The sequence below is a fragment of the Bos grunniens genome, chromosome 4 (genome assembly GCF_055505025.1).
Source record: "Bos grunniens cultivar Pamir isolate PY7600 chromosome 4, Bosgru_T2T1.0, whole genome shotgun sequence".
Lineage (NCBI taxonomy): Eukaryota > Metazoa > Chordata > Mammalia > Artiodactyla > Bovidae > Bos > Bos grunniens.
In genome coordinates this window covers 6,708,970-6,735,760 of record NC_141168.1, presented here as the reverse complement: position 1 = coordinate 6,735,760, position 26,791 = coordinate 6,708,970, and the positions used below count along the sequence as shown (strand labels likewise).

The following is a 26,791-nucleotide window of genomic DNA, read 5'->3' as shown; positions in this document are numbered from 1 at the left end:
GAGTGAGCCCTGCAGTGGTACCTGCTCCCGAGGCTGTTTCTACTCTGTGATGTGCCCATGTACTGGGGACGGCATTCCAGAAGGCCTGTAAGATCAGCGTTCCCTCCCACAAGCCTATTTCCCTACATCTCCCAACACGTGGCATCCTCTATGCCATGTGGCTTTCTCATTCCTGCCAGCAATGGGTACAAAACTACATCTCATTGTTGAATAATTTGCACTACTCTAATAACTACTACTACTGGAGAAGGAAATGGCAAGCCACTCCAGTCTTCTTGCCTGGAGAATCCCATGGACAGAGCAGCCTGGCGGGTCCATGGGGTCACAAGAGTCAGACACGACTTAGCAACTAAACCACCAATAACTACTACATATGGGAAGCTTATCACATGCCCTTGAGATTCTTCACTCACGTAAAGAAATAGGAATGATTTTCTATTTCTCGCTGATTTTTTAGGGGTTTTGTGTGTGTTTCTAGATAGTAGTCCCTCTCGCTATTTTAAAAAACCACCTTTTGAGATATCATTCACATACTATACAATTCACCCACAAAGTGAATAATTCAATGGGTTTTAGTATATTCACAAATATGTGCAGACCTCACCACAGTCAATTTTAGAACATTTTCATCACTTCTAAAAGAAATCCCATGTCCACTAGGTAGCACCATTTATATAACCTGTGCTCCCCAGCCTGAACTAGCTACTTCTGTAGTTGCTTTTGTCTCTCTAGATTTGCCTATTCTGGATAGTTAATTTTGTTGTTGTTCAGTCACCCAGTCATATCCAACTCTTTGCAACCCCGTGGACTGCAGCACGCCAGGCCTCTCTGCCCCTCACTATCTCCTGAAGTTTGCCCAAGTTCATGTCCATTGCATCCATCCAGCCATCTCATCTGTAACACCCTCTTTTCCTTCTGCTCTCAATCTTTCCCAGCATCAGGGAATTTTCCGATGAGTCAGCTGTTTGCATCAGATAACCAAAATACTAGAGTTTCAACTTCAGCATCAGTCCTTCCAACGAGTATTCAGGGCTGATTTCCCTTAAGATTGACTGGTTTGATCTCCTTGCAGTCCAAGGGACTCTCAGGAGTCTTCTCCAGCACCACAGTTCAAAGGCATCAATTCTTTGGCACTCTGCCTTCTTTACGGTCCAGCTTTCGCAACCTTACATGACCACCAGGAAGAGCATAGCCTCAACACTACAGACCTTTGTCGGCAGAGTGACGTATCTGCTTTTCAACACACTGTCTAGGTTTGTCTTCTGATTTCATGGCTGCAGTCACCATCCGCAGTGATTTTAGAGCCCAAGAAGAGGAAATTTGTTACTATTTCCACCTCTTCCCCTTCTATTTGCAACGAAGGAGATCAGTCCTGGGTGTTCATTGGAAGGGCTGATGTTGAAGCTGAAACTCCAATACTTTGGCCACCTCATGCTAAGAGTTGACTCATTGGAAAAGACTCTAATTCTGGGAAGGACTGGGGGCAGGAGGAAAAGGGGACGACAGAGGATGAGATGGCTGGATGGCATCACCAACTCGATGCACATGAGTTTGGGTGAACTCCGGGAGTTGGTGATGGACAGGGAGGCCTGGCGTGCTGTGATTCATGCGGTCACAAAGAGTCGGACACTACTGAGCGACTGAACTGAACTGAATGGGGCCAAATGCCATGATCTTACTTTTTTTAATATTTAGTTTTAAGCCAGTTCTTTCATTCTCCTCCTTCACCCTCATAAGAGGCTCTTTAGTTCCTCTTCGCTTTCTGCCATTAGAATGGTATCATCCCCATATCTGAGGTTGTTGATGTTTCTCCCACCTTTCTTGATTTCAGCTTGTAACTCATCCAGCCTGGCATTTCTCATGATGTTGTCAGCATATAGGTTAAAAAAAAAAAAAACAGGGTGACAGCAGACAGCCCTGTCACACTCCTTTCTCAATCTTGAACCAATCAGTTGTTCCATGCAGGGTTCTAACTGTTGCTTCTTAACCCCATTCAAGGATCAAGACCTTGTCGTGGCAAAGGAGCTTCTGTAACTTGATGAAGCTATGAGCCATGCCATGTAGGGCCACCCAATATGGACGGATCATAGCAGAGAATTCTGGCAAAATGTGATCCACTGGAGGAGAGAATGGCAAACCACCCCAGTATACTTGCCGTGGGAACCTCACGAACTGTATGAAAGTGAAAGGCAGTCAGTCATGTCTGACTCTTTGCAATCCGATAGACAGTAGCCCACCAGTCTCCTCTGTCCATGGGATTCTCCAGGCAAGAATACTGGAGTGGGTTGCCATTTCCTTCTCCAGGGAATCTTCCTGACCCAGGGATCGAGCCCAAGTCTCCTGCATCGCAGGATCCTTTACCGCTGAACCACCTGGGAAGTCCACATTGGCAAGTACTTGCTAGGAAATTTCTCCTTATCTTTATCTCTGACCTCAGAAACTCACCACCTACTTGAACAGACTATGCCAATGCAGATCATAGTGGAGAATACACAGGCAACTCTTGTGAAAAGTGCTGCTTCAGCAGAAGGAATGACAGGGAATTATAGACGGCATGGGTGTTTGGGGAAAAACAGAAGTGGACACAGCTGCTGAAGTGGTGAAAGACTGGGGAGTTTCCATACTCGGAACTTGGGGTAACAGGAGCCCGCTGGGCCACTGCCACGAGAGACCCACACACTTCCTCGTGCACTGCCCCTGCCCACTGTGGAGCTTCCTGAGCCGTAGGTCACCACCTTGGTCAGCACAAGCCTCACTCCGTCCCTCCCCCTGGGGCAAGGTCCAGCTGTAAAGTTCAAGGAGTCAGAGACAAAGGCTGCAGCAGAGGTGAGCCCGGAGCTGAGCACACAGGTATGTTCTGGGCAGGGGAGGGTATTGAGGGAGAGCCAAGCAGCGGTGAACTGGGGAGGGGAGGGGGGCAGTGAGGGAAGGTGGACATGGAGTGGAGGGTCAGAAGAAACAAAGACACAAGAGGTAGGGGGCCAAAGGGAGGGGTGAGAGCCCAGAAGGATCACTCCAAGGCACACACCACCCAGGGCTGAAATGGGACAGGTGCAGCCAGGAGGTGGCCGCTGTTCTCCAAGCACTGGAGATGAGCCATGGGCAGGAGAGGGTATGTTTTGTATCTCCCAGCGTGGAGGTCTCACTGGCCACTGAGTTCTCCCTTCTGCCATGGCTTCATTGCTATAGTCTACCTCGGCCGCCGCCCATCTGGACACTGCAACCAAGGATTGTACCGGGAAAGGTTAAATGAATAGCCAAGCTCAGGTTACAGGACCTCAGGTCTCTTCCACATCTCCCTCCTTAGCAGAGCAGAAGGCAATTTGGGGATAAGAACTGTGGATGAAAATTCAGTTAACTATCAAGTTAAGAAGAAAAAGAGGAGGATTTTATTTGAGCTAAACCAAGGATTATAACCCAGGAAGCAGATTCTCAGAAAGCTCTGAGAACTCTTCTACTTGTTAGAAATCGAACGCACAGTCATATACATCCTCAAGACAAAGGGATCATCCATCAAAATAATATATTTTACTAAAAGTTCACCAAAGATACATAGTCCAGGTAAGCACATATAAAGCAAGGTGCAAGTCACCATGGCCCCTACAGAGCTAGGAAAGAACATTGATCTTTTAAGAAGTTACATTGCTAGCATCAGAAGAAGGGGGAAAATGGATCTTTACAGTCCAGTGGGCACCCCCATCTTTGAGGAACTCTGGTTAATGAGTAATGCAGACATATCTGGCACATTAGGGAGTGGGGGACAGAGGGAAGAGGCCAAAAAAAAACACAGATAGCAACTTCTATGTTTAATTTTTTCTTGTCCTGGTTTGAAATGCACGTTTTATTTCATCATCCCCACCCCGGTTTGATCATTAATCTTTTGATAGAAAGCATTAGGTGAACCAGTATTTGGTCCCCCAATGCCATGGTGGTCGCTTACCTGCCCTGGATCTATCATGTCCCCCAATGCCCCATCTTAATACCCCAGTTCTTTCTTACCTTTTAAGGGGTTAAGCTAGTAGAATGCTTGCCACAGACTGACAGTCAACTCTAAGTGGTACAGGGGGACTTACGCCAATTTTGCTTTATATGTGCACTATGCATGGTCACTATTTTATATCGAATAATAGATATGATCAATAGTCATTCAGGCATCATTATTTTAGGAGGAATTTTGAACACACATAGAGAGGCACAAGGCTTCCCTGATGGCCCAGAGGTAAAGAATCTGCCTGAAACGCAGGAGACACAGGTTTGATTCCTGGGTCAGAAAGATCCCCTGGAGAAGGAAATAGCAACCCACTCCAGTATTCTTGCCTGGAAAATCCCAAGAACAGAGGAGCCTGGCGGGCTGAAGTCCATGGGGTCACAAAGAATTGGACACAACTGAGTGACTAACCACGCACATGTCTATCGAAACTATTTTTTTTGTTTTATCGGGTCTAACCCGTATTTGTGTGGTGGGGTCAAAATTTCCCCTTTTTGTTGCTTAATCTGTCTCTCTTCTTTAGTGGTAATTTCTTGAGCTCATAGAAATAAATTTTTCATTGAGTTTGCCGGGTTAACAGAGAGCAGTGGACATTCTGGAGGCTGGACGGGATGAATATTTAAAGCTACCCATTTGGCTGCAACATCAGCAAGTTGATTTCCTTCAGCTTCCACAGTGCCAAATTTGAAATGCTCTGTTGTTTTCATAATTGCTGTTTTGGCAGTTGTATCATGGTTAATCCATTTAACCATTAATCCATTATCTTGCAGTCCATGGGGTCACAAAGTGTTAGACACAACTGAGCGACTGAATTGAACTGATCGTGATTAATGACTCTTCAACCTGTTTTCTATTTTTGGTATAAGATGTCATGATGAGGTTTAAAACCTCATTACTTTCATAGCATTCCAAAGTTGTGTGCCACTCAAAAAGCATACTGAACATCAGTATAAATATTTGTTACCTGGCCTTTAGCTAGCTGACAAGCTAGAGTTAAGGTAATTAATTTGGCTTGTGGTGCTGACTTTGTTTCTGGCAAATGAAAGTTTTCAGTTATGTCCACTGTGGATCTTATTGCATATCTGGCTTGATAATGTCCCATTCATCCCATAAGTAGGACCCATCTGTAAATTAGATCAGCCTTATCAATAGGCTTCTTATAAGTCATTCCTGGGAGCAAGAAGATAAACTGCTAACAAGATGTGATCATAGTTGCTTTCTTCCTGTGGTACTGGAAGCAAAGTTGCAATGTTAATGCTATTACATCAAATCAAGGTAGTATTGGGAAGAGAAAGCAACAACTTCTTAAAAAGTTAGCTGGCTTACAGAATTGTGCGGCATGTGGCAGTTTAGAAGAGACTCAACCGAATGTGGGACATAAGCAATTAAAGGAGATCCTATTACTACATCTTCAGCAGGCTTACATGAGAGAGCTGTTTCTAAAATAACCCTCATACAAGGTGGAAGTCCTTTCACTACTGAGTCTAACTTATTTTGGGAGCAGAAAATCTCCCTACAGGCATTTTTGAAAAGCATCAGATTAAGACAATCAGTTCAATTCAGTCACTCACTCGTGTCCAACTCTTTGCGACCCCATGAATTACAGCACGCCAGGCCTCCCTGTCCATCACCAACCCCCAGAGTTCACTCAGACTCACATCCATCGAGTTGGTGATGCCATCCAGCCATCTCATCCTCTGTTGTCCCCTTCTCCTCCTGCCCCCAATCCCTCCCAGCCTCAGAGTCTTTTCCAATTAGTCAACTCTTCGCATGAGGTGGCCAAAGTACTGGAGTTTCAGCTTTAGCATCAGTCCTTCCAAAGAACACCTAGGACTGATCTCCTTTAGAACGGACTGGTTGGATCTCCTTGCAGTCCAAGGGACTCTCAAGAGTCTTCTCCAACACCACAGTTCAAAAGCATCATTCTTCGGCACTCAGCTTTCTTCACAGTCCAACTCTCACATCCATACATGACTACTGGAAAAACCATAGCCTTGACTAGATGGACCTTTGTTGGCAAAGTAATGTCTCTGCTTTTCAATATGCTATCTAGGTTGGTCATAACTTTCCTTCCAAGGAGTAAGCGTCTTTTAATTTCATGGCTGCAGTCACCATCTGCAGTGATTTTGGAGCCCAAAAAAATAAAGTCTGACACTGTTTTCACTGTTTCCCCATCTATTTGCCATGAAGTGATGGGACCAGATGCCATGATCTTCATTTTCTGAATGTTGAGCTTTAAGCCAACTTTTTCACTCTCCTCTTTCACTTTCATCAAGAGTGTTCTTAGGTGGACACACCATAAAACATATTATTTTAAGAAAGTTTACCCAAAAGGCTTTATCCCCTTCAGTTCAGTTCAGTTCCCCTTATCTCTCTTCTATTACTTATGAAAATATCATCATACCATTAATTATCTCATTACAAATTTTGGAACAGAAATAATATGTGTTTATCGATTTTCAGTAAACCAAGGTACAATGAAAGTGTTATACTTAATGGTGAGACTCTAAAGACATGTCTGTATTAATCAAACTACCAATTTAAACTGGTTTTTAGTCATTAAAAGTTAATCCTGGATCACATGATCCTTTAAGAAGTGGGCTAAAGTTACATTTAGAAATATTTGATTTGTAAGCACTTACTTTTAAGTCAAAAAGAGCTCTTTTACAAATTAATTTTGGTAACACTATCCAGAGGTAGGGACATACCGTATTTATAACGTACACACAGACAAACATATCCAGACAGACACAGATAGAGATGTCATAATTTTCCTACTTGAGTTTTTAAAAGCCTCTTTCCCTTTTCTTTTCTCTTTCCAGTTTTAAGGTCTACTAACTGAGCTAAGGCTGTCGTCTTAGGTGATGTGAGCCATGTTTATGTTTCAAGGACGTAGTATGAGTTATAACTTCCTTCAAGCATCCTCTGAAGAATATTTTTATTCTCTCAGGGTCAGAATTTTGAAAAGGTCTTTTATCAAGCTGGCTTTTTCTAGAATGTCAAAAAAGCTCCATCCTGGCCATTTAAGAGTGAAGATTAGTACCTGCAAGCACCAGCTTTGTTCCAATTACATGAATTCATGCTGCCTCTGAGTCTAGCTGCCCCAGGAGTTATCCCAGGTCAGTTTGACTCTCTTACATGTCTTGGTTCCTCCCTCTGACAGTCTAAAACTGCCTTGGGTGCTCAGAACTCGAGATAATCAGCCTTTGTTATGCCTGCCCAGCTAGCAGGATTTTTTTAATGATTATACTGAGACCCTCTGTGGACTCACTACACATCACGAGGATAGATCCTCAAACACTTCCGCTAGGTTCTCAGTGGCCTGGAAGCACCCTGTGGCCGGAAGGAGCAGATGTCCTTTTCCCTTTGGAGTTGAGCAGGCTCGGTCTTCATTTCACTGGCAAACAGTTTGTTCAGACCATATACACATAATCTTTCCGATTTAAGCCAAATCTTTAAGAAGCATAGCCAACCTGGCTCATGCCAAAGTTTCCCTTGGGTCCCCACCTAAGAAAATCCCCCAGGTCTCCTGCCTAGAAAATGTACAGTTACCCACTTTAGGACTCAGAGAAAAACAGAAAAGTCCCAGGAAAAACAGCTCGAGGGACTTCTCTGGTGGTCAGGTGGTTAAGACTCTGTGCCTCCAACGTTAGGGGCACAGGTTTGATCTATAGTGAGGGAATTAAAATCCCACATGCTGCATGGCACAGCCAAGAAAAGTGTTTTCTTAAAGAAAGAGAATGAAAAATAGGTCCAGTAAAATTCAGGACATCATTTAAAGCAATGATGTCTGGATATCAGGAGACCTCACCAAAGCACCTGAAGAATACCAAAAACTGGGTGGGACTCCAAGAGCCTGTGCTGGTACCGAGCTTCAGTTTAGGGTGGTCTCTGGGTGCCTCTGATATACTGCCAACTGTGCCAAGAAAATGTCGATGAAAATTCAATTAACTACTAAGTTAAGAAGAAAAACAGGGGATTTTAATTGAGTTTAACAGAGGATTATAACCCTGGAAGCAGATTCTCAGAAAGCTCTGAGAACTGTTCCACTTGTTGGAAGTTGAAGGCATGGTCTTATACATTTTCAAGACAAAGGGGTCATACATCAAAATAATATATTGATATTTTACATTAAGTTCACCAAAAATACATAGTCCAGGTAGGCATATATAAAGCAAGCTGCAAGTCACCATGGCCCCTACAGAGCTGGGAAAGAACAGTGATCTTCTAAGAGGTTACATTGCTAGCATTAGAAGAAGGAAAAAAAAATGGATCTTTACTGTACAGCAAGCACCCCCATCTTTGAGGAGCTCTGGTTAACGCATACCACAGACGCACACAGCATGTTAGGGCGCAGGGGAAGGAGGAGGCCCAAACAAACACAGAGAGGAAATTCTATGTTTAATTCTTTCTTGTCCTGCCTTAAAATATAAATTTAATTTCATCAGAGGTTAAGACGAAAGGGGCCTGGATACCAAAAAGACATGGAGGAACATAAACGCATATTACCGAGCCAAAGAGAACAGTCTGAAAGGGCTGCACGCTGTATCACCCTGACGGCATGACATTCTAGAAAAGGCAAAACTATGGAGACAGTAAAGAGATCAGTGGTTGCCTGGGTTAGTAAAGAGGTCAGTGGTCAGGGAAGGAAGTGAAGGATGAAGAGCTGGAGTAGAGAGGACGTTGAGGGCCCTGAAATTGCTCTGTATGGTCCATAAAGATGGATGCAAGTCTTTACACATTTGTCAGAACCCACAGCATGTACAGCACCCAGAGTGAACCCTCATGTAAATTACTGGGTAACAATGATGTATCACTGTAGGGCCACAGATTGTAGCAAAGGTACCACTCTGGTGTGGGATGCTGTTAGTGGGTCAGGTTACGTGGTGGGGGTGGGGGGGAGGTAAAACAGGAGATATACGGGATCTCTCTGTACATCTCTCTCAATTTTGCTGTTAACTTAAAACTTTTCCAAGTCAAATCTAGTTTAAAAAAGAAGCTAGGCTGGACCAAAACTTAATAGTAGAACAAGAACTCACTGCTTATCTTTCTGCTCTGGATTCACTTAGCAACCCTGAGAGCTTCCCCATCCCTTCAGGCTGGAGAGATCACATGAGTCCCCGAGACTCCCCACCAGGGATGGGAGGTCAAGACTGTAGTGCCAGCTCCAGGGGGTGGGCCATGAGACCCTGACCACAGCCTCCCCTCACAATGGACAGGAAAAGGACATCACCTCAAATTGCCCCCTGGGATGATGACATCCTGAGGTGCCCTCCTCATGGCCTTGGCCTGAGGCCAAGTGGTCACAACTGTGGGGCATCACTGAAGAGGCCAAAGAAGCTTGGCAGGGCCAGCCACCCCATTCTCCCCCTCACCTGTGTGGGCACAGATCTACAACTGAACCAGTCAAATCACTCTACATGGTTCATAAGTTTAAACATTCTGACACCAGAGAATGTATCCTCATATTGTTCAGTCATGTCCGACTCTTTGCGACCCCATGGACTGCAGCACACCAGCTTCCCTGTCCTTCACCATCTCCCAGAGCTTGCTCAAACTCATGTCCATTGAGTCAGTGATGCCATCCAACCATCTCATCCTCTGTCGTCCCCTTCTCCTCTTGCCCTCAGTCTTTCCCAGCTTCAGGGTCTTTTCCAATGAGTCAGCTCTTTGCATCAGATGGCTAAAGTATTGGAGCTTCAGCTTCAGCAGCAGTCCTTCCAATGAATAATCAGGGTTGATTTCCCTTTAGGAAGGGACTCTCAAGAATCTTCTCCAGAACCACAGTGCAAAAGCATCAGTTCTTTGGCGCTCGGCCATCTCTATGGTTCACCTCTCACATTCTTCATGACTACTGGGAAAAAAAAAATGAGTAGTTTGCATTTCTCAAGTGCTTCCTAGAAAGCAGGCTTTATGCTAAACACTTTATCCTTATTGTCCAACTGATTTTTCCTAACAATTCCATAAGTAGGTACTTGCATTGTTATTTTCCATTTCACTGTTGTGGGAATGGAGTCCCAGAGAGTTTAAGCAAGCTGCCCAAGATCACACAGCTGGTCCTAGTGGTACCATGTATTAGCCCTAGAACTGTCGACTCTTTGAACTTCCACACTACATTTCAAATTTTATCCATATAAAAAACATTGTGTTGTATCAAAAACACCGTTTTGACACAACACAGTTTTGCTGCCAACACCCATGGCACAGCCAGCACACTGTAGCATTTTGGGGTACAGGTACTGTGAATATCTGAGTGACCTAAAGCTGGAGAGATAGCGCTTCTGCCCCGCAGAGATAAGGCACAGAGGAGGGGAGGAGTCTGCACAGGTAAGCGCATCCATGGGACTAAAAGAGGTTTACAGACCAGGGAGGTTACAGACCAGGGAGGAGAGAGCAGAATTCAAATCGGAGGACTGCAAGCCAGGAGGTGAGTCCGTGGGAAAACCATGAGGTCAAGGGCCAGGGTAATCCAAGACCCAACCTGGGGGACACCCACTTCCTCCCACAAAACTGCCAAGCTCATCTCCTCTGCTGCATTCCAGAGTCATGGGGCGGGAGGCCCTGGCCCTCGGCTGGGCGAGCGCGGCCATCCTGGTGTTGCAGACGCTGGCGGCGGCAGAGGGCGCCCCGCGGACCCCAGGCGACAAAGGCAGGGTATTTGCGGACCTGAGCGCCCAAGAGCTCAAGGCCGTGCACAGTTTCCTCTGGTCCCAGAAGGAGCTGAGACTGGAGCCGTCCAACACGCTGACCGTGGCCAAGAACTCCGTGTTCCTCATTGAGATGCTGCTGCCCAAGAAGCAACACGTGCTCAAGTTTCTGGATAAAGGCCACCGGCCTCCCGTTCGGGAGGCGCGAGCCATCATCTTCTTTGGAGCCCAGGAACAGCCCAACATCACCGAGTTTGCCGTGGGGCCGCTGCCAAGGCCCCGTTACCTGCGACACCTGCCGCCCAGGCCCAGGCACCAGGCCTCCTGGGCCTCCAGGCCCATCTCCAAGGCAGAGTATGCCCTTCTGAGTCACACCCTGGAGGAGGCCACCAAGCCCCTCCGCGCGTTTTTCTGGCGCACCGCGGGCGCTGTGTTCGGAAACTGCTCCCAGCGGTGCCTGACTTTCACCGACGTGGCACCCCGGGGCGTGGCCTCCGGCCAGCGCCGCTCTTGGTTCATCCTGCAACTGCAAATCGAAGGCTACTTCCTGCACCCCACTGGGATGGAGCTCCTGCTGGACCACGGAAGCCCGAACTCCCGGGACTGGACAGTGGAGCGGGTCTGGTACAATGGGAGGTTCTACCGGAGCCCCGAGGAGCTGGCTCAGAAGTACGACGACGGAGAGGTGGATGAGGTGGTCTTGGGGGACCCGCTCGCCAAGGGCAAGGACGGAGCCAACCTGCCCGAGGCGGCCCTCTTCTCCTCCTACCAGTTACGCGGGGACTTGGGCGTCTCTAAGAGCGGCCCCCGCCTGGTGCAGCCCCAGGGCGCGCGCTACAGCCTGGACGGCCACACGGTGCGCTACGCCGGCTGGAGCTTCTCCTTCCGCCTGCGCTCATCCTCGGGGCTGCAAGTCCTGGACGTGCGCTTCGGCGGTGAGCGCGTAGCCTACGAGGTGAGCGTGCAGGAGGCCGTGGCACTGTACGGAGGACACACGCCGGCCGGCATGCAGACCAAGTACATGGATGTGGGCTGGGGCTTGGGCAGCGTCACTTATGAGCTGGCCCCTGGCATCGATTGCCCGGAGATGGCCACCTTCGTGGACGCCCTCCACTACTACGACGACGACGGCCCCGTCCTCTACCCCCGGGCCCTCTGTCTCTTCGAGATGCCCACAGGGGTGCCTATCCGGCGGCACTTTAACTCCAACTTCAACGGTGGCTTCAATTTCTATGCGGGGCTCAAGGGTCAGGCGCTGGTGCTAAGGACCACGTCGACGGTCTACAACTATGACTACATCTGGGACTTCATCTTCTACCCCAACGGGGTGATGGAGGCCAAGATGCACGCCACCGGCTACATCCATGCCACCTTCTACACCCCCGAGGGCCTGCGCCACGGGACCCGCCTGCACACCCACCTCATCGGCAACATGCACACCCACCTTGTGCATTACCGCGTCGACCTGGATGTGGCAGGTAGGACCCGGGCTTGGGACCACCCTCCTAGCCAAATGTCTGCATCCCCGAGATAACTCACACTCCTGGGAGATGATGGTGCCGCGTCTCCCGTAGAAACATAATGTCAGGAAAGTTTGCCCAGCCTGGAGGTGTAGGGCCTGCAGAAACCTGTATGCTCCTGCAAAATGGTGACGTGAACAGTGCCAGGGGCTGCCCCTGCACTGACCCCTTTGGAGGATGGACCCTGTGCAAAGGTGTGCACGGCGGGGAGGGGGTACTGCCTAGGTGTAAGACACGTCCCTGCCTGGAGCTTTGAATGGATGCAGCACCATTGGGAATACTCCTTGTGTCTCTTAAATTAGTGGTGTCACCAGAAAAGATTGGAGAAGCTTTTCTCCAATGGAGTGGGAATGGCAACCCACTCCAGTATTCTTGCCTGGAGAACCCCATGGACAGAGAAGCCTGGTGGGCTACAGCCCATGGGGTCACAAAGAGTTGGACATGACTGAGTGACTGAGCATGTGTGCCTTAAAAGATGGCATGGGTGTAATGACAGGATTTGGCCTGATATCAAGTCCCGTGTTAGAACAGGCCCCCAGGACCAGCTGGGCAGCTTCTCCTGTTCCCCCTTGTCTGTTCCTGACCCAGAGGGCATTGACATGGCCCCTCCCCCTGGGGAAAGGCCATCTGCCTGTCTCTGGGACCACAGCTGCAGCAAACAGGCTTGGATGCTGCTCTCAAGAGGAAATACCCAGGGTCACAGTGGAGTCACTGCTGCTGCTGTGCCAGCTCTGAGCTGTCTTCTAGTTCCTCAGCCCCTTCCCTCCACTGCCATCTGGCTCAGTGCCTGTCCTCAACATCCCCTTCAGTCCATGGTCTGCTGTTGGGTGTGGTCCCGGACGGAGGGCCCAAGGTGGAATGAGGAGGCTTCAGTTCCAGGTGCTTGACTCCAACTCCTTTCTGTACACCCGCAGGCACCAAGAATAGCTTCCAGACCCTGCAGATGAAGCTGGAAAACATCACCAACCCCTGGAGCCCAGGACACCGCCTAGTCCATCCAGCTCTCCAGCAGATGCGGTATTCTCGGGAGCGCCAGGCAGCCTTCCGCTTCGGACAGACTCTGCCCAAATACCTGCTTTTTACTAGCCCTGAACAGAACCCCTGGGGCCACCAGCGCAGCTACCGAGTGCAGATCCACTCCATGGCTGACCAAGTGCTGCCCCCAGGCTGGCAAGAGGAGCGGGCTGTCACCTGGGCCAGGTGAGGAAGGCCCAGGAGGCTGGCGGGGACTGGAGGCTCCTCTCTGTGTCTCTGTGTTTCCCTGTGTCTGTGTGTGTCTGTGTTTCTGTTCATGAGATTCTGAATCTATCCAGTGCTATATCTGGGTGTGTGCACATGTGTGTGTGTGTGTGTGCGCGCGTGCATGTTCCTGGGTGTGTGGCTCTGTGTTTGGGGATGGAGGGTATAGAGCCCCTGCGGAGCCCCGGAGCCTCTACTGACAGTCTGGCTAACTCTCAGGGGATGATCCTGCATTTAGGGGAAGGCAGTAACTTTCCCCCTTTGTTGACCCTGACAATGTTCCCTGGGAGGGGCTGGGAGGCTCCCGACACCCAGAGTCACTCGGCTTCTCTGCCTGGACAGGTACCCCCTGGCAGTGACCAAATACCGGGAGTCAGAGAGATACAGCAGCAGCGTCTACAACCAGAACGACCCCTGGGACCCACCTGTCGTCTTTGAGGAGTTTCTTCGCAACAATGAGAACATTGAAGACGAGGTACCAGCTCTGCCTTTTTCCAGCCCCACCCTGAGACAGATCCCTGTCCAATCCCAGGATCCCTGTCCAATCCCAGGATCCCTGTCCAATCCCAGGATCCCTGTCCAGTCCCAGGATCCCTGCCAGGTCCCAGGATCCTTGTCCAGTCCCAGGATCCCTGTCCAGTCCCAGGATCCCTGCCAGGTCCGAGGATTCCTGCCAGGTCCCAGGATTCCTGTCCAGTCCCAGGATCCCAGTCCAGTCCCAGGATCCCTGCTGGGTCCCAGGATCCCTGCCGAGTCCCAGTAGGGCAAGGACCAGCTTACTGGGTGGAGACCCAGCTCCGGGTTCACCAGATTTGCCCTTCCTTATACCTGGGGCTTGGGTGCCGGCCGCCCCTTCTCCTCTGAGCCTCCTCAGCATGGCCCGCCCCTCTCTCCTGCAGGACCTGGTGGCCTGGGTCACAGTGGGCTTCCTGCACATCCCCCACGCAGAAGACATCCCCAACACGACCACGCCCGGGAACTCCGTGGGCTTTCTGCTCCGACCCTTCAACTTCTTCCCAGAGGACCCGTCCCTGGCATCCAGAGACCTCATAATCGTGAGACCTCTGGAAAATGGCTCCACCTACACCCAGAGCTGGATGCCTGAGGAAGAGGGGGACTGCTTGAAGCCTCCCTCTTTCAGCTACAATGGAACCTACAGGCTTGTGTGAAGGCCCCTGCCCCCCACTGGGTCCCACCTGAAGCCCAAGTGCCCCCCCTCCTCCAGGGACAGACGATAAACCCCTCTGGGGCAGCTTCCTGGGGGAGGCACAGTGGATGAGGCCACACCCCAGGCCGGGCATGTGGGACACACACGGATGAGAAACCCAAGGCCTTGGTCTCCACCCCAGAGAAGACCTCCATGGCTATGGCAAATGACAGTCACCGAAATACTAGGTTGGCCTGTGAGGTCAGCTTAAGGAATCTGAGGCTGATGGCTCCCTCCTGGGAGACTAGGGGTCACTGATGGGCATGCCAAGTAATGCAAGGCCAGGAAGACACTGGAAAAATCCAGTGAAACTGCTGCCTCCTCTACCCTTTGATTTACTCACCCAACTTCTTGGAGTTATTCTGGAGATCTACCTACAAATCCAGGAAAAATAGATGTACATGGCAATTTACTGAAGGACTGTTTGTACTGTCAAAGTCTGGAAAAAAAGCCAAACCTCCATCTACAGGAGAGAGCCTACAGATCTTAATAACCCTTGCAGTGCCCACACAACGCGCTCGTAGGTGACTGTGAAAGAAACGTATGTACAGGGATATTCACTGTCCTGATAGGGAAGAGCTTCACGATGTGCTCAGAAAACAGGTATAGAACAATAGATGGCATGCTAATCTTTGTATAAGAGAAGAGAGAAATATACATACTCATAAACACCCTTGAAAGATAACACGTGATTCTAATAAAAGTGGTTTCCCATTGTCTTCATTTGAGCTGCTGTAACAAAATATTGGGTTGGCCGGAAAGTTTCAAGTTCTTCCATAACATCGTACAGTACCACGGTCTGGGTGGCTTATCAACAACAAAAGTTTGCTGCCTCCAGTTCTGGAGGATGGAAGTCCAAGATCAGGGTGTCAGCAAGGTCAAGTGAGAGCCCTCTTCTGGGTCAGAGACTTCTGACTTTTCGCTGCATACTCCCATGGCAGAAGGGTAAGGGGTCTCCCTGGGGTCTCTTATAAGAACACTAATCCATTCATGAGGCTCCACTGTCATGACCTACTGCTGCTGCTGCTGTTAAGTCACTTCAGTCGTGTCCAACTCTGTGCAACCCCATAGACAGCAGCCCACCAGGCTCCCCCGTCCCTGGGATTCTCAAAGCAAGAACACTGGAGTGGGTTGCCATTTCCTTCTCCAATGCATGAAAGTGAAAAGTGAAAGTGAAGTCGCTCAGTCGTGTCCGACTCTTAGCAACCCCACGGACTGCAGCCCACCAGGCTCCTCCATCCATGGGATTCTCCAGGCAAGAGTACTGGAGTGAGGTGCCATTGCCTTCTCCGGTCACGACCTAAGCACCCCACAAAGGCCCACCTCCCAACACCATCACACTGGGCATCAGGCGGGACGCAGACGTCCAAACCACAACACCTAAAGAGGTGGAGAGAAATAGGGTGAAAGAGACGGGATGGAGCAGGATTACTCAAGGGAACCTGTCTATATTGGGGGTGGGTTTCTTTGAGAGTGTCTTCGTTTTTGGATGAAGAAAGCTTGAGGGGACCCAGGGTGGAGAGGGTGGAGTGACGTGGGGGAGAGAGCAGAGTGATGGGAGCAGGGTCTCCTCTCTCCCTCCGGGTGTTGAGGGAGCCTCTGAGGGTCCCGGCCACAGTGCAGACCCAGGCCAGTAGGTTCCCAGGTGCCATGGCCTCCACCCTGGTGCTATGTTGTTTCTCTTTTTTAATCATAAGAATGTATGGTGCTCAGTCACTCAGTCGTGTCCAGCTTTTTGCTATCTCATGGACTGTAGCCCCCCAGGCTCCTCTGTCCCTGGGATTCTCCAGGCAAGAATACTGGAGTGGGTTGTCATTTCCTTCTCCAGGGGAATCTTCCCAACCCAGGGATTGAACCCACATCTCCTGCATCTCCTGAACTGGCAGGCAGATTCTTTATCACTGAGCCACTGGGGAAGCCCCTACTTAATAAAAGCTAAATTTTTAGAAGGAAAAGAGAAGGAGGAAGGAAGCGACTCTTATTGCTGATTACTGGGATACAGCAGCTGGCCAGGATGAACGGATGCACCAGATTCACCCCGCCCCCCACATCCTAACCTCCCGGTGACCTGTGAATATAGTCACTTTACCCAGCAAAATGAAGGCATTCAGGGGGTGTGATTAAGGTAAGGCTCCTGAGATGGCAAATTCTCTTAGGTTATCCAGGTGGGTTCAATATAATCACAAGGATTTCTCAACGTAAACCTTCTATATTGCTGTTGGATTGGGGGGTGGATTTTTTCCTTAATGAGAGAGGCAGGAGTCAGACAGGAGGCTGGCTCTAAAGTCAGAGGAGGAACAGTAAGCTGGGAAAGGCGAGGAGATGGATTGTCCCTGAGAGCCGCCGTTAGCAACACAGCTGTGTAGACTCTAGACTGTAAGAGAATAAACATGTTGTTTGAAGTCACTAAGCTTGTGGTTTATTTATAGCAGCAATAGGAACTAATACAATGGGTGTGCAGTTCCATCTGGGGGACTGTGGACTGAAGGAAGCAGAACAAGTGGATCCTCCTCTGCGCCCCACCCCTAGCTTTGCGTCCCTGACCTCTGCTCAGAGTTCAGTCACTCGGGCCAGCCCAGTTCCAGGATCTGCCCTCAGGGAACCGGGACACACCAGGGCAGGGGACCGAGTCCTGGGTCTTTGACTGGTCCTACCTCAGCTACAAAAGCTGTTTTCTCTGTTCACTGTTTCACGTTAGTAAGAGGATGAGATGGTTAGATGGCATCACCGACTCCATGGGCATGAGTTTGGGTAAACTCTGGGAGTTGGTGATGGACAGGGAAGGTCGCAAACAGTCGGATACAACTGAGCAACTGAACTGAACAGAACTGAACTGACTCCATGGACTCGAACTTAAGCAAACTCCAGGAGATAGTGAAGGACAGGGAAGCCTAGCATGCTGCAGTCCCTGGGGTCGCAAAGAGTCGGACACGACTGAGCGACTGAACAACAATAGTAACATTGGGTGATGGAACTGTAGACGATTTATCTTCTGTAATCCTCACACTGCCTCCACTTTGTGAATTATTAAAAAAAAAAAAGCCAAAGGAAACCGAAAAACAGCATTTGCTGCTAAGTGTTCCATCTTTAATGGTGAGACAGAAAGGGCAAAACTAGAGGGGAGTGTCAGAAGGGTTTTTTTCCGTCTTGCAAGCTTTTACTCAAGGTCACTGATCCACCGTGAGTTTTAGAACTTGTTGAAGACAGCCACATCCACAGACAGCACAGTCATCAAAAGCAGTGATCTGCTCCTCCAGCATACCTGTTCCAACTTTACTGTCCCCAACTACACACTGTGTGTGAAGCTTTTCAGTTCCACCCTCCACCAGAACTGGTTTAGAAGAGCCCCAGGCCAAGGCTCAAATGCTTCTGACGCACTCCTCGAGAGTTGCCGTATCTGTCTCATCACCCCAAGGTTTCACGTCTAATAAGATGAAGACTTGGCAGCAGGCGCTGGTTTTCTTTATCCCTTTCTTTTGACTGGATGTTAAGTATATAGATTCCAACCTTTCCCCCCAAACAGAAGATCATGACGGGTTTAAGGGGCTCAGGTGAGAGCAGATTAGAAGCCAGAGGACAGGGGGCTCCTTTACAGGCATTTTGTTGTGTGGGGGGGACTGTTGTCTCCCCACCCACACTGGGGGCTGCTTGAAGGCCAAAACCCCTCCCTCCTCTGCATCTTCACAGCAGGCCTGATTGTGTTGTGCATTCGGTGGAACTTCAGTGCTTGTTGAGTGACTAAGTGACTGATAGCCCAGGAAATGCACATTTCAGATTATGCCCACTCCTCACATTCTCCTTTCCCCCACCCTGTCAAGTTTTTGTGCCTTGGCCCTAATGATAATCTCGGCCATCCCTCTGGCTAGGACAGCACCGCCTCCCTCACCTGACGAGACAGCAAGAAAACCTGAGTCTCACCCCCTGAAAATAGCTCCAACCTCCCCAGAGCTGTTGTCACTTCCCACTCTTGCAGCTCCCAGATTCCTGGTGGTCCCTGCAGGCAGCACTCTCCAACCTCCTCCCCTTCTCGTCCCTTCTCAGCATGTCTCTGCTTGCCCCTCCTTGTTCTAAGCATGATGCAAGCTCCGGATGTGACAGGCCAGGGATGCAAAGACGAGGAAGGCTCAGTCCCCACCCTCGAGACATCCACCCATGGCCGTGCTGGGGAGACAAGCAGGCCAGAGAGACATGCAGCCTGCGGGGTGCTGTCACGTGCTATAATGAGAGCTGGGCTTCTCTCCGATGGGCATCTTCTTGTTTTATAAAGGCTGGAAGTCTGCTCTGACTCTAGAGCTGCAAATGACCCCCCAAAGTGTCACCCTAGCATGACCTTTGTGAACACTGTTGTCAATGGTTCATTGTTTGACCCCGATTCTCAAGTACACAGCATCCCTGGGCCAGGAAGGCCAGCCCTACCCTGGCAGATGATTTCTCCTTGAACACCATGTACATACTCCGGGCCACTGCCCTCATTTGCAGGTCTTCTCCAGGTGGGAGGCACTTCACTCTGAAGGACCTGGGTTCAATCCCTGGTCAGGGAACTAAAAAAATTTTAAAGGACACTGAAAGCATATCAAGTAATCATAAGATATGAATCTTATTAGGATCCTAATTTGAGCAAAGAAAATCAAAATGTTTATGAGACAATTAGGAAATTTGAACACTCTGGATATTTAATGATATTAAGAAATTACTACTGGCCACTTGACGCAAGGAGCCAACTCATTGGACAAGAGCCTGTTGCTAGGAAAGATTGAAGGCAGGAGGAGAAGGAGGATGAGGTGATTGGATGGCATCAGCAACTCAATGGATATGAATCTGAGCAAACTCTGGGAAACAGTGGAGGACAGGGAAGCCTGATGTGCTGCAGTCCACGGGGTCACAAAGAGTCGGACCCGACTGAGCGACTGAACAACAGCAACAAAGAAATTATTATAAACTTTTTAGGAGTGATAACAGTATTGTGATTATGTTTTAGTAAGAATTCCCTATCTTGGTGTTACTGAAAGGTACTAGTGGGGGGTCCGGCTGCTCGCCACCCAAAAGCCAATAAGCAGGCCAGGTTGGTGGAAAGAAAAATTTGCTTTATTTCAGGTGGTGGCAACTGCAGGGGAGGGTGGTGGCCATCTGTCCAAAGGCTGACTCCCCACCCCACCCCACCCCCTCACCCCCGGCCAACAAGCAAGGGGTGAGAAAGTTTACAGGCAGAGTCGGGGGTGGGCAACACCCAGAAACAGCGCAGTCATCTCTAACAGTCATCTTCAGATTGGTCATCAGTGGTCTGACGAGCATCACCTTGGTTGTTTTAAGACAGTTAATCTTCTGGAGAAGGAAATGGCAACCCACTCCAGTATTCTTGCCTGGAGAATCCCAAGGGCAGAGGAGCCTGGCAGGCTGCGGTCCATGCGGTCGCAAGAGTCGGACACGACTGAGCAACTAAAGAAAGAGAGAAAGTGAATCTTTAGTTCCAGGGTGCACTTGTTTCCATTTCTTTGTGGTCGGTTCTCAGAATTGTGGCAGCTCAAGTTCTGGGTACAGTCTGGTCATCATGTAGTTAACTTCTCCCCTGGGGTTTTGGTATCTTTTGCTTTACATACCAAAATGCTTCACTTATCATTTTTACATATCACAGTTTTTAACCCTTGAAAGTTTTAACAAAACCAAGAAACAAGTAATGAAAATGTTACACCAGCATTTTCTGATTGGCAAACTTAAGAACATATTTCATAACCTCAAAAACTATGCACTTTTTATAGCACAATTTTTCTTCAGTGGTACAATATATATGCTTAATAAACCCAAACATCTTTAGTTTCCCTCTTGGTCTTACAAGGAGACAAAAGTAGGTAAATTTAGATTTGTTCAATCTGGAAGTATGAAACGGAGCAGGACCATATGATCCTTGCCTCACCCCACCCCCACCGTGTCCTCTGCCTGCCTTTTGCCCTTGGAAAACTTTGGTCAAGGAATAAGTTTAATCAGAGAAGTGAGAAATGCTGAAACAAAGGAAAACAGTCAAAGGAGACTGAATAATAATGATGTAGTCACTAAGCATAGTCAAGGACTTTTAGTTCTTTCTCAAGGGCTGTAGATAATATTCTGAGCCACATCCGGTGAGCTGTCTTACAGATACCAAAACCCCAGGTGGAGAAGTCAACTACAGGACTTGAGCTGCCACAATTCCGAGAACTGACCCCAAAGAGATGGGAACAAGTGCACCCCGGAACTGAAGATTAACTAACTGTCCTGAAACAACCAAGATGATGCGAGGCAGACCACTGATGACCAATTTGAAGATGACTGTGCTGTTTCCGGATGTTGCCCCCCTAAACTCCCTATAAATGCTCTCACCCACTGCTTATAAGTTAAATAAGCAGAGTGACAATATACAGCCTTGATATACCCCTTTCCCAATTTGGAACCAGTCTGTTGTTCCTTGTCCAGTTCTAACTGTCACTTCTTGACCAGCATACAGATTTCTCAGGAGGCAGGTAAGGTGGTCCGGTATTCCCATCTCTTGAAGAATTTTCCAGAGTTTGTTTTGACCCACACAATCAAAGGCTTTGGCATAGTTAATAAAGCAGAAGTAGATTTTTTTCTGGAACTCTCTTGCTTTTGCTTTTTCGATGATCCAATAGATGTTGGCAAATGTGATCTCTGGTTCCTCTGCCTTTTCGAAATCCAGCTTGAACATCTGGAAGTTCATGGTTCATGTACTGTTGAAGCCTGGCTTGGAGAACTTTGAGCATTACTTTGAGCATTACTGAGCAGAATATTAAAAAGCAGAGACATTACTTTGCCAACAAAGGTTCGTCTAGTAAAAGCTATGGCTTTTCCAGTAGTCACGTATGGATGTGAGAGTTGGACTATAAAGAAAGTTGAGCACCAAAGAACTGATGCCTTTGAACTGTGGTGCTAGTGTGTGAGATGAGTGCAATTGTGCAGTAGTTTGAACATTCTTTGGCATTGCCTTTCTTTGGAATTGGAATGAACACTGACCTTTTCCAGTCCTGTGGCCACTGCTGAGTTTTCCACATTTGCTGGCATATTGAGTGCAGCACTTTAACAGCATCATATTTTAGGATTTGAAATAGCTCAACTGGAATTCCATCACTGTATATTGTCACCCCGTTTATTTAACTTATATGCAGAGTACATCATGCAAAACACCAGGCTGGATGAAGCACAAGCTGGAATCAAGATTGCTGGAAGAAATATCAATAATTCCAGTATGCAGATGACACCACCTTTATGGCAGAAGGCAAAGAAAAACTAAAGAGCCTCTTGATGAAAGTGAAAGAGGAGAGTTAAAAAGTTGTCTTAAAACTCAAATATTCAGAAAACTAAGATCACGGCATCTGGTCCCATCACTTCATGGCAAATAGATGGGGGAACAATCAAAACAGTGAGAGACTTTATTTGGGGGGGTCTCCAAAATCACTGCAGATGGTGACTGCAGCCATGAAATTAAAAGACACTTGCTCCTTGGAAGAAAAGCTATGACCAACCTAAGCAGAATATTAAAAAGCAGAGACATTACTTTGCCAACAAAGGTTCATCTAGTAAAAGCTATGGCTTTTCCAGTAGTCACGTATGGATGTGAGAGTTGGACTATAAAGAAAGTTGAGCACCAAAGAATTGATGCCTTTGAACTGTGGTGCTGGAGAAGACTCTTGAGAGTCCCTTGGACTGCAAAGAGATCAAACCAGTCAATCCTAAAGGATATCAGTCCTGAATATTCATTGGAAGGACTGATGCTGAAGCTGAAACTCCAATGCTTTGGCCACATGATGCAAAGAACTGACTCACTGGAAAAGACCCTGATGCTGGGAAAGATTGAAGGCAGGAGGAGAAGGGGATGACGGAGGATGAGATGGTTGGATGGTATCACCGACTCAATGGACGTGAGTTTGAATAAGCTTCAGGAGTTGGTGATGGACAAGGAAGCCTGGCATGCTGCAGTCTACGGGGTCAAAAAGAGTTGGACAAGACTGAGCAACTGAACCAAACTGATTCCCTGCTTGTTGGAGGGGGGGACGTGTCTGCCTTTAGACAGATGTCTGCCACCCTCCCTGCAAGTTGCTGGCATCTAAAATAAAGCAAACTTTCCTTTCCACCAACCTGGCCTGTTTACTGGCTTTTGAGTGGCAAGTAGCTGGACCCTCAATGCATACCTTTCAGTAGCAAGTACTTATATTTTTTTAAGGCCAATTAAATAGAGCTCCTTTACTAATTAACCTCAGAGATATTATCCAAATACAAAAATACATATTGAGACATATAAACATCAAACAGAGATCTCATTGTTTTATCTTTTTACATTTCATGAATTAGGCATTGCAATTAAGCTTATCAGTTTATGGATAATGATCAGAATAGCCAAATTACGCACTCAGTTTTAAAAGACTTTCCTTTTTTTTTTTTTTTTTCTTTTTCCTTAGCTTGAAGTTTTACAATTAAACAAAGGCTAGAGTTCCAGGCAATGTGGACTGTGTTTGTATTTCAAGGACATGATAAGTGTTAACTTCAAGTTTTCTCCTAGGCATATTTTTGGTTTCTCAAGGTCTGAAAAAAGTGTTTTATCAAGTTAGGTTTCCCTAACTGCATATGGAAAAAGAATCAGTATTTTGAATTTCAAGACTTTCATCTTAACCAATCTTCTCTGGAGTCTGAAGAATACTACAGCCATATATTGTCCAAAAAATTATTTCCTTTTTAGTCATAAATTCACAACTAAAATTTTCTTTAATGGGTTGAACCTGAATTTCCCATTTTACATAAGGCAACAAGAGTACCAATTATACAAATGGAAATACACTCACACACCAAACGACAGATCTATCATAAACCCTCTCCAAAGGTGACCGGTACAGAGTCCCAAACACTTCCCTGACACAAATGGTCCTCAGCGATAGTCAAATATCAGAAGCAATTGGCAAAATACCCAAATGACACCCGGTGCTCACAAATGGTCCTCAACGGTAGTCAGATGTCAGAACCCATTGACAAGAATGCCCAAAAGCGCTTCATGCTCACAAACGGTCCTCAATGGCAGACAGACATCAGAACCATTGGCAAAAGTGCCCAAATAGCAATCAGTGCTCACAAATGATCCTCAACATCAAATACAGGTCAGAACCCACTGGCAAGAATGCCCAAATAGCACCAGCATTCACAAATGGGAAGGCTGCCCGTGTGCAAACCTGTGGACTTAGCCAGTCTTGGAGGTCGGCAGCTCACCCCAAATGCAAGTTTCCATTCCACCAAGAAAAGCTTAAGTTGGCAGCCAGTGCCGAGCAGGGGAGAAACAGGGAGGATCCTCAAAACAAATAGTTTCAGTAGCTGGTAGGAACATCCCCCAAATCCCCTACCTGGGGCTGCCTAGCTTCAAGCAGCAGGCTAATACAGTATCATAGTCACAGTTTTCCCCTGGAAGACCCAGAAGAGCCAGGTGTCATGAAAGCACAGAAGCCAGCAGTAGCCAGCCCCACGTTGGGCACCAAAATCTGTTACCAAAAGGTATGCTTGGGGGGGGTCCGGCTGCTTGCCACTCAAAAGCCAATAAGCAGGCCAAGTTGGTAGAAAGGAAAGTTTGCTTTATTTCAGATGCCAGCAATTGGGGGGAGGCTGGTGGACATCCGTCCAAAGGCCAACTTCCCCGCTCCAACAAGCAGGGCGTGAGATCTTTTGTAGACAGAGTCGGGGGGGGTTACATGTAGAAACAGCACAGTCATCTGTAACAGTCATCTTCAGTTGGTCATCAGTGGTCTGCCTCGCACCATCTTGGTTGTTTCAGGACAGTTAGTTAATCTCCAGTTCCGGGGTGCACTTGTTCCCATTTCTTTGCAGTCAATTCTCGGAATTGTGGAAGTTCAAGTCCTGGGTACAGTCTGATCATCGTGTAGTTGATTTCTCCACCTGGGGTTTTGGTATCTGTAAGACAGCTCACCAGATGTGGCTCAGAATATTATCTACAATCCTTGAGAAAGAACTAAAGGTCCTCGACTCTGCTTAGTGACTACATTATTATTATTTAGTCTCCTTTGACTGTTTTCCTTTGTTTCAGCATTTCTCACTCCTCTGATTAAACTTATTCTTTGACTAAAGTTTTCCACAGGCAAAAGGCAAGCAGAGGACATGATGGGGGGTGGGGGCAAGGCCTGCCCCATTTCATTGGGACTTCCCTGGAGGTCCAGTGGTTAAGACTCTGCTTCCACTGCAGGGGGCACGGGTTCAATCCCTGGCCAGGGAACTTAAGATCGTGAATGCCATGTGGTGTGACAAAAAAAAATTTATAGTTAAGAATTCCTTATCTTTTGTAGATAGACACTAATGTATTTACTAATAAAATAATATGGATGTTTGTCATTTACTTCAAAATAATCCAGTAGAAGAGATGTGGAAGACTTTGTGGGGTATAAATGAAATCAGATTAAACCATATGAGTTGTTGAACCAAACCAAACCAAATGAGTCATTGATTAAACCAAATAGGTTGTTGAAGCTAGATGACAGATTCAGGAGGGTTTGTTTTATTCTTTTCTCTACTTCTGTATATGCTTGAAAGAGGATGATGCATCTTGATAAAAGAAGCAATAGATGAAGAAGATTCAACATATATGCACCTAACAAGATGTCTCAGGTGCGAGACGGAAACAATGCATAACTCTCGGAAACTGATAGATCAAGCAGAAGAAAAATAAGCAGAGATATAGATTATCTGAATAATACATTTAATAAGTTCAAACTTATGTATAAACCTCTAGACTCTATTTGAAAGTTTCTAAGAGGGGAATTCTTAAAAGCACTCATTGGAAAAACACGTTTATAAATATGTGAGGTGATGTATGTTAACTGGGTTTATTGTGGTGATCATTTTGCAATACACCCATATATCAAATCATTATGGTGTACACCTATAATTAATACAACGTTATATGTCAATTGTATCTCATAAAACGAGTGAAATTTTCAAATAGAAAATAAAGGATATGGCATGAACAGATATGTAACAGGAATATTTCACCAAGTCTCAACCTCCTACATTCAAAAGCTGGGTCAAGAGAACAAAACACTGCATCGAAGTCATTCAGAAATTACTGTTTTCCTAAAAATAATAATAATAACAAAGACCGGGCCAAAGGAAAGAAAGAAAAATCATTATTTTGAAATCTGTGGCGCCGAATAACCGTATTTTATAAGAATACCTACGAAAGCAAGGATATGTGTCAACTTGAAATAGAAGCGGGGCTCAGGCTGTCCCTGCGCTTCTTCTCGCCCTCCTTTCGCCGCCACGCTTTCCAGGCACCAAAGACGGGTTCCTTCTGGGCTCCACGTCTTTGCTCCTTTTTGGAGAAAGCGAGGCGCTTGCCCGGTGCCGGCGCCGGCTGGACGCTAGGTGGCGCCGCTGCGCTTCTGCGGCCCCAGCGCCCAGGTCCCCAGCGGAACCGGGCGCCTCTACGGTCCTGCATGCATCACTGGGCCCAAACTCAGCGTCCAGACGGGTGCACCTGGGGAGGACTGGGAGGAATGCAAGGCTAAAGACAGAGTGCCAGATGCCTGCCTTCCTGTAGGGAGTGTCTTCTCCTAAGCCCAGCACGCTCGTCTTATTCCATACTATTCACTTCTCTGACTTCTTACTGACCCTCCTCCGTGTCCATTTCTCCTCCTCCATGACCTCTAAGAACGTGCCTTGAGCTCCTGTTTCCAAACCTCCTGGGTTGTCTCGGGTCCTCTGGCGGCTCAATTCTGAATGGGAAGAGCAAGCAACACGTTTGTCAGAAAGTCGTTCAGTCGCCCAGTCGTGTCTGATTCTGTGGACTGCAGCCCACCAGGCCTCTCTGTCCCTCACCATCTCCCAAAGTTTGCCCAAGTTCATGTCCATTGCATCAGTGACGCCATTCAGCCATCTCATCCTCTGATGCCCTCTTCTCCTTCTGCCCTCAGTGTTGCCCAGCATCAGGGACTTTTCCAATGAGTCAGCTGTTCTCATCAGATGACCAAAACACTGGAGCTTCAACTTCAGCATCAGTCCTTCCAATGAGTATTCAGGGCTGATTTCCCTTAAGATTGACTGCTTTGATCTCCTTGCAGTCCAAGGGACTCTCAGGAGTCTTCTCCAGCACCACAGTTCAAAGGTATCAGTTATTCAGCGCTCTGCCTTCTTTACCGTCCAGCTCTAACAACCTTAC

General features: G+C 47.7%; 1 protein-coding gene and 1 long non-coding RNA gene across 4 annotated transcripts; one reads left to right on the top strand and one right to left on the bottom strand.

The window, feature by feature from the left end:
* The first annotated feature begins 2,817 nt into the window (after positions 1–2,817).
* Positions 2,818–15,325, top strand: AOC1 (amine oxidase copper containing 1). Of its 2 annotated transcripts, XM_086398152.1 has the most exons (6): positions 2,818–2,850; positions 6,811–7,107; positions 10,531–12,113; positions 13,070–13,355; positions 13,737–13,869; positions 14,294–15,325. In XM_086398152.1, exons 3-6 carry the CDS (start codon positions 10,535–10,537, stop codon positions 14,561–14,563), a joined length of 2,268 nt encoding a protein of 755 aa, XP_086254278.1. In that variant the 5' UTR covers positions 2,818–2,850; positions 6,811–7,107; positions 10,531–10,534; the 3' UTR covers positions 14,564–15,325. The 2 variants fall into 2 exon arrangements, with proteins under 2 accessions (XP_086254278.1, XP_086254277.1); XM_086398151.1 differs by lacking the exon at positions 6,811–7,107.
* Positions 15,326–19,664: 4,339 nt separating this feature from the next.
* On the bottom strand, positions 19,665–25,990 carry LOC147373450 (uncharacterized). 2 transcript variants are annotated; one of them, XR_015163045.1, is made up of 2 exons: positions 25,812–25,960; positions 19,665–20,037 (listed from the first exon to the last, which is right to left on the bottom strand). It is a non-coding gene; the product is annotated as an uncharacterized LOC147373450 (long non-coding RNA). The 2 variants fall into 2 exon arrangements; XR_015163046.1 differs by lacking the exon at positions 19,665–20,037 and adding an exon at positions 24,181–24,534 and having other exon boundaries at positions 25,812–25,990.
* Positions 25,991–26,791: the final 801 nt, after the last annotated feature.

What these genes read in the sequence shown, in the direction of transcription:
- AOC1 (XM_086398151.1), top strand. Translation starts at nt 10,535, where the DNA reads ATGGGGCGGGAGGCCCTGGCCCTCGGCTGGGCGAGCGCGGCCATCCTG. An exon ending in CGTCGACCTGGATGTGGCAG is followed by an intron (nt 12,114 to 13,069) that starts GTAGGACCCGGG and finishes GTACACCCGCAG; the next exon opens with GCACCAAGAATAGCTTCCAG. An exon ending in CGGGCTGTCACCTGGGCCAG is followed by an intron (nt 13,356 to 13,736) that starts GTGAGGAAGGCC and finishes CTGCCTGGACAG; the next exon opens with GTACCCCCTGGCAGTGACCA.